Source organism: Thalassophryne amazonica, chromosome 22 (genome assembly GCF_902500255.1).
Source record: "Thalassophryne amazonica chromosome 22, fThaAma1.1, whole genome shotgun sequence".
Classification (NCBI taxonomy): Eukaryota; Metazoa; Chordata; class Actinopteri; order Batrachoidiformes; family Batrachoididae; genus Thalassophryne; species Thalassophryne amazonica.
In genome coordinates, this window is record NC_047124.1 from 20739004 (window position 1) to 20746595 (window position 7592).

At 40.2% G+C, this 7592-nt stretch overlaps 1 protein-coding gene across 2 annotated transcripts in view; it reads right to left on the reverse strand.

The window, feature by feature from the left end:
- Positions 1-7332, reverse strand: part of LOC117503858 (copine-8) — a 141759-nt gene extending 134427 nt beyond the window's left edge. For both annotated transcript variants that reach the window (XR_004558686.1, XM_034163134.1), the window contains exon 1: positions 7091-7332. Coding sequence is in view for 1 of the 2 variants with exons in the window: in XM_034163134.1 (XP_034019025.1) it covers positions 7091-7185 (95 nt within the window). In the remaining variant the exon portion in view is untranslated. The remainder of the gene's footprint in view (positions 1-7090) is intronic.
- Between the last annotated feature and the right edge of the window lie 260 nt (positions 7333-7592).

A 7592-nucleotide genomic window follows, 5' to 3' on the forward strand; every position in this document is an offset into this window, starting at 1 on the left:
TGGTCCCTGATCTGGACCAAACAAGCTAATTATTATGTGTGAAAGCAACTATGCAATGTGCTATGTAGTAATTTGCTTTAACCGTAAGTCAAGTGTTTTCTGTTCACTCTTTAAAAGCCTTCACAATGTCACTGAACCAGTTTCCGTCAGATAAACTAACATTTCCTGTAGTATAAGTGAAAGCAAAACTACTACAGGGTACATGCAGTGTTGTGATTTGGCACTTTATAAGCAGATTAAACTGAATTGAAATTGAACATTTTATTGCGTCTTAAAGTAAATAAATATGAATTTAGTAACTGGATCCTTAAACTTTGTACATAATGAACTCTACATAGTGAATCCTTGATCTCTGGACATAAATAGGAATAAACAAAATCTGTAGTTTTTGTCAAAAGCATTTCCTTTCAGACATTGGCATGAATGTGTTTCCATATATCTGAGCTGAGCTTAGAGCTGCTGTGCTTCACTTCAGGATGTAATTTGTAAAGCGCAGCACATTTCATTTTGGGAGGGAAAAAAAAACGTTTTAGTCGATTGTAGTTTCTTGTCTGTATTACACTTGGAAAGAGGTGTCATTTTATTTAAAGCGGCGATTCATTTTGAAGTTACTAATTCCGACCGGACTCTGTCTCAGCCGCGCAGCGTTTCGAGCTGTGTGAACGGAACGGAGGACGATTCTCGTTTCTTGACAGCAACAAGACAAGAGTCCCAGTTAGTGACTTTAATCCACACAAAAGTGACTGACGATATTTTAATGGCTTTGCGAGGGGTTAAGAAGCGGCTTGCCGTTTCTGAAGAGCAGTGAATCAAAGAACCAACGAGCTACTGGATCGAAGCAATGCTTCAATGGTTCATGGTTTCAAAGTGGAGCCGCGCTGCAGAAATAGTTTATTACAGACCAAACCCTGAATATCCGACTTTATTTGTACGTCCGTATGACTCTGAAACTCGGAAAAATCCGTATCATTTACGGACCATAGGTTGACATGAAAACCACCGAAAAGCTGTGTTCACCACAGGGACACGTTCGGCTATTCGAGATTATTCAAGATTTTTTTTTTTTTACTGATGACGAACGATGTGTAAAAGATCCGGGCCTGATCCTGTAGAACTTTGTACCGAAAATGTCCATTCAAATGTTCAGCGTCTTTCTGCATTTTGTTTTGTTGTGCATTGCATAGCCTGTACTTTTCTCGATCCTCGTGTCATTTTCTGTGTGAACTCAGCTATCAGCAGGAAGCAGCAGCATAAGCTCGCCCCCGACTGACGCTTTCAAAATAAAAGGCAACGAGCAACAGTTATAAAAGGCCCCAAAAAAAAACGCAGCGTTAAGGGGAGGAACAAAATTGTCGGCGATAATGACCTCAATAATTAACGCAACGTTAGCGCATTAACGTTGCCCAGCCCTAATATATACATATACGAGGTCTCTTAGATAATAAACCGACCCTTTTATTATTTTTTTTAACTATATGGATTTGAATGACATGCAATTACACCAATCATGCTTGAACCCTCGTGCGCATGCGTGAGTTTTTTCACGCGTGTCGGTGACGTCATTTCCCTGTGGGCAGGCCTTGAGTGAGATGTGGTCCCGCCCTCTCGGCTGAATTCCTTTGTTTCACACGCTGCTCGAGACGGCGCGCGTTGCTTTATCAAAATTTTTTCTGGACCTGTGAGGAATATCCGAGTGGACACTATTCGAGAAATTAAGCTGGTTTTCTGTGAAAAGTTTAACGGCTGATGAGAGATTATGGGGTGTTTCTGTCGGTGTAAGGACTTCCCACAGAGCGGGACGTCCTGCAGCGCTTCCAGGCGCTGTCGTTGGCCTGTTTCGAGCTGAAAAGCATCCTAATTTAAGGCTTAATTCACCCAGGACATCGTGAGAGAACAGAGAAGATTCAGAAGAGGCCGGCATGAGGAATTTATGCGGACATTCCACTGTTTAAGGACATTTTTTTAATGAAAGACGTACGCGCAAATTCGCTGAGTCGTTTCCGTGACGACTCGGCAAATCTGTGTGCGCCGCGACAGGAAAAACACCTCCGTGTTGAAAACCATTTGTAGAATTCAGGCGGCTTTTAATGGCTTTCAACAAGTGAGTAACTGAGAAATTGTTTAACAGCTTGGGCATGTTCCAACTTGCCCGTTAAGATTTCCAACGGAGGTGTTTTTCCTGCCGCGACCCCCCGCGGTCGGGTCCAGCCCGACATGCGACTCTGCCCGCACGTTCTTTCATTACAAAATCAATCAATCAATCAATCAATTTTTTTTTATATAGCGCCAAATCACAACAAACAGTTGCCCCAAGGCGCTTTATATTGCAAGGCAAGGCCATACAATAATGATGTAAAACCCCAACGGTCAAAACGACCCCCTGTGAGCAAGCACTTGGCTACAGTGGGAAGGAAAAACTCCCTTTTAACAGGAAGAAACCTCCAGCAGAACCAGGCCCAGGGAGGGGCAGTCCTCTGCCGGGACTGGTTGGGGCTGAGGGAGAGAACCAGGAAAAAGACATGCTGTGGAGGGGAGCAGAGATCGATCACTAATGATTAAATGCAGAGTGGTGCATACAGAGCAAAAAGAGAAAGAAACAGTGCATCATGGGAACCCCCCAGCAGTCTACGTCTATAGCAGCATAACTAAGGGATGGTTCAGGGTCACCTGATCCAGCCCTAACTATAAGCTTTAGCAAAAAGGAAAGTTTTAAGCCTAATCTTAAAAGTAGAGAGGGTGTCTGTCTCCCTGATCTGAATTGGGAGCTGGTTCCACAGGAGAGGAGCCTGAAAGCTGAAGGCTCTGCCTCCCATTCTACTCTTACAAACCCTAGGAACTACAAGTAAGCCTGCAGTCTGAGAGCGAAGCGCTCTATTGGGGTGATATGGTACTACGAGGTCCCTAAGATAAGATGGGACCTGATTATTCAAAACCTTATAAGTAAGAAGAAGAATTTTAAATTCTATTCTAGAATTAACAGGAAGCCAATGAAGAGAGGCCAATATGGGTGAGATATGCTCTCTCCTTCTAGTCCCCGTCAGCACTCTAGCTGCAGCATTTTGAATTAACTGAAGGCTTTTTAGGGAACTTTTAGGACAACCTGATAATAATGAATTACAATAGTCCAGCCTAGAGGAAATAAATGCATGAATTAGTTTTTCAGCATCACTCTGAGACAAGACCTTTCTGATTTTAGAGATATTGCGTAAATGCAAAAAAGCAGTCCTACATATTTGTTTAATATGCGCTTTGAATGACATATCCTGATCAAAAATGACTCCAAGATTTCTCACAGTATTACTAGAGGTCAGGGTAATGCCATCCAGAGTAAGGATCTGGTTAGACACCATGTTTCTAAGATTTGTGGGGCCAAGTACAATAACTTCAGTTTTATCTGAGTTTAAAAGCAGGAAATTAGAGGTCATCCATGTCTTTATGTCTGTAAGACAATCCTGCAGTTTAGCTAATTGGTGTGTGTCGTCTGGCTTCATGGATAGATAAAGCTGGGTATCATCTGCGTAACAATGAAAATTTAAGCAATACCGTCTAATAATACTGCCTAAGGGAAGCATATATAAAGTGAATAAAATTGGTCCTAGCACAGAACCTTGTGGAACTCCATAATTAACTTTAGTCTGTGAAGAAGATTCCCCATTTACATGAACAAATTGTAATCTATTAGACAAATATGATTCAAACCACCGCAGCGCAGTGCCTTTAATACCTATGGCATGCTCTAATCTCTGTAATAAAATTTTATGGTCAACAGTATCAAAAGCAGCACTGAGGTCTAACAGAACAAGCACAGAGATGAGTCCACTGTCCGAGGCCATAAGAAGATCATTTGTAACCTTCACTAATGCTGTTTCTGTACTATGATGAATTCTAAAACCTGACTGAAACTCTTCAAATAGACCATTCCTCTGCAGATGATCAGTTAGCTGTTTTACAACTACCCTTTCAAGAATTTTTGAGAGAAAAGGAAGGTTGGAGATTGGCCTATAATTAGCTAAGATAGCTGGGTCAAGTGATGGCTTTTTAAGTAATGGTTTAATTACTGCCACCTTAAAAGCCTGTGGTACATAGCCAACTAACAAAGATAGATTGATCATATTTAAGATCGAAGCATTAAATAATGGTAGGGCTTCCTTGAGCAGCCTGGTAGGAATGGGGTCTAATAAACATGTTGATGGTTTGGATGAAGTAACTAATGAAAATAACTCAGACAGAACAATCGGAGAGAAAGAGTCTAACCAAATACCGGCATCACTGAAAGCAGCCAAAGATAACGATACGTCTTTGGGATGGTTATGAGTAATTTTTTCTCTAATAGTTAAAATTTTGTTAGCAAAGAAAGTCATGAACTCATTACTAGTTAAAGTTAATGGAATACTCAGCTCAATAGAGCTCTGACTCTTTGTCAGCCTGGCTACAGTGCTGAAAAGAAACCTGGGGTTGTTCTTATTTTCTTCAATTAGTGATGAGTAGAAAGATGTCCTAGCTTTACGGAGGGCTTTTTTATAGAGCAACAGACTCTTTTTCCAGGCTAAGTGAAGATCTTCTAAATTAGTGAGACGCCATTTCCTCTCCAACTTACGGGTTATCTGCTTTAAGCTACGAGTTTGAGAGTTATACCATGGAGTCAGACACTTCTGATTTAAAGCTCTCTTTTTCAGAGGAGCTACAGCATCCAAAGCTGTCTTCAATGAGGATGTAAAACTATTGACGAGATACTCTATCTCCCTTACAGAGTTTAGGTAGCTATTCTGCACTGTGTTGTTATATGGCATTAGAGAACATAAAGAAGGAATCATATCCTTACAAAATGACCGTTAACAATGGAATGTCCGAATAAACTCCTCATGCCGACTTCTTCTGAAAGTTCTCTGTTCTCTGACGACTTACTGCGTCAACAGAGCCTGAAATGTGGAAGTTTTCAACTTGAAACGGCGAAACGCTGCCGCCTCGAAGCGCAGATCGCCGTCAGGCGCCGTGGACCGTCCTTAAAGCGACACTACCAGACCAAAATCTCTCATCAGCCGTTAAAATTTTTACCGAAAACCAGCTGAATTTATTGAATGGTGTCCACTCAGTTGTGCCTTACAGTTTTGAAAAAAATTTTATCAAACAAAGCAACAGTCTCTGAGCCATTCCTAAACAATGAAAAAAATCGACGAGCGGGTGGACGACTCCTCACTCAAAGACTGCCCACAGGCGAATGACGTAACCGACAGGCGTGAAAAAACTCTCGCATGCCCACGAGGGTTCAAGCATGTCTGATGTAATCACACGTGATTCAAATCCATATGGTTTTTGAAAAAATAATAAGGTCGGATACTTTTCTAATAGACCTCGTATATATGGATGGATGGCTCGCAGATGCTGAAAAAAGTAAGAAAATGTGTGTGTGTAGCCAGAAGCCTTTGTCGATACTGCAAATTAGTGATGGCAAACTCAAAACGCCCTCTGGAATGTTTTAAACCCCGTTTTGAACGCTGTTCCAGAGTCTCTATCCAAAGGAAGACATCAGAATCTGTGTGAAATTGGGATTCAATAAATCACCAAATAATTCAGAACAAATGTGTCCAGTTGATTTGCTCCATCTGGTGGTGAAACATATTAAAACATAAGTGAATGAAGTGCGATTACGCTTTTTTAAATTTATATGTAAGTCAGCAGAGGGTTTGTATTTACATAAGTATGCGCATTCCTTGTCTGGCATGGAATCCCCTCAAAAAAATACTTTACAGAGAAGAAAATTAGCTGTTTTAAATATCCCACAGAAAAAAAAGCACTCGATAAGAGCTAGATGCTAGCATCAAGTAAATTTTGCCAATTTTGTAGAAAATCTAAAGGCAGTACACCTTTAAAAGTGGCCTGATGTAATTTTTGCAGAAAGATTTTAGATGGCAACCCATCAAATATCTTGTAATTCTGTCCTCAAAAAACAAAACAAAAAAAAAAAAACACACGGGTTGGATCACCCTGGAAAATCCATGTTTAAATAGACTCTGACATTTTCACATGCATCCAAGTGTCTTTCTTTGTTTGGTGGTATTAATTCCTAGAACCTAGACAGTGATAGTATTATAAATACAAAGGAAATGGTGACGGAACAGTAAGTTTCACTAAATATTATCATTTCGCTGCTGTTTTTTTAATCCAATATTGCAGTACTGTCATTTTATATTGTTTAACAACATCTCCATCTGTCCACACTTATTGCAATGTGTATTTTAGAAAGTCGTTGATGCTCTCTGTACATGATGTGACCTGTAATAGTGGAAATAGTTTTTCCATTCTTAATTTTCAAAACAAAGCTTTTTAAATCGCCTGAAAAACAACCTCATGTGAGTGTAAAAACTTTTTTGCAATATTTGTGCTTTTTTTTTTTTCTTTTTTTTTTTACGCATTTCCTTTCAGCACATTTCCAATTTGCACAGTTTGGAACATAGGGAAAAGGGAGTCCCTTTGGCTTTTCCCTTTTATCCCCCTCACTTGGGGTCACCACAGCAGATCTAATATGATTTGACATAAGTTTTGCTCCGCATCCCTTTACTGATGCAACTCCACATTACCTGGAGAATAAGTGGGAGTGGTCTTGAACTTGGAAGCTTCTGCTCCAAAAACAAGCGCACAAACCGCTTGTCCCCTAATATCCCCATATATGCAAATCGCCTATAAACAGCAGCTCACAAAATTAACATATTCATTTCATCAGTACTAACAGTACTTCCCATGTGACAACCATTCCCGGTCTCCCCTACATTAATGGCATTCCCAAAGTGTATTATTAGGAATAATAGGATTCACACACTCCATATTCCCATACAACATTAAATTTGAGTGGGACTTACTTTACTGCGTGTTTACTTGTAATTCGCCCAAAAAATTATAATTATTATAAAACTTCTTTGAACACCGGAGAATTATAAAATGTGTCACGCGATATAAACAGCGCAGTATTTCTGACGTTTTCCTGCGTTCTGTACTCATTAAACACACTGCAAACTGATGGAAAAAAACTTGATTGGAGTTGTTCTCGGAGCTGTGAGCTAAGAAAATAAAAGAAGAGATTTGTTTTTCCTACCTGCACGACACTGTGATTTCAACTTTGGTGGCAGGAATCGACGCGTCCAGCGGGTCGAAATCGACCGACGCCATGTTTCCAAAATTGTTGGTCATTTCCGTTCTTTTCCTCTTTTCTGCCGTCCAAACTCCTTTTTTATGAGACACGGGAGAAGACAGACGATAGGCAAACACCGTGCGCCTCCTCCAAGAGAAATGGAGCAAAAATACAGACAGAAAGCGAGAGAGAGAGAGAGAGAGATGTGATGTCATCTTCCTCACTCTCCTTTCCTTATGCCTTTCATACTTTTTCGCTCTCACGTAATGTAGACTTTCAGCGATAGTTCAAGGGTTTTAAACAAATATCACATGAACCATTTAGTAATTACAGCCATTTAAGTGCACAGTTGCTCCTAAGCCATAAATAAATGAACAAACTAAATCATCAGTCCGTTTTCTTTAGACAAGCTATAGATGGATACACGAATATTTCGAAATCAGTAAATATGTTTCTATCCATCATT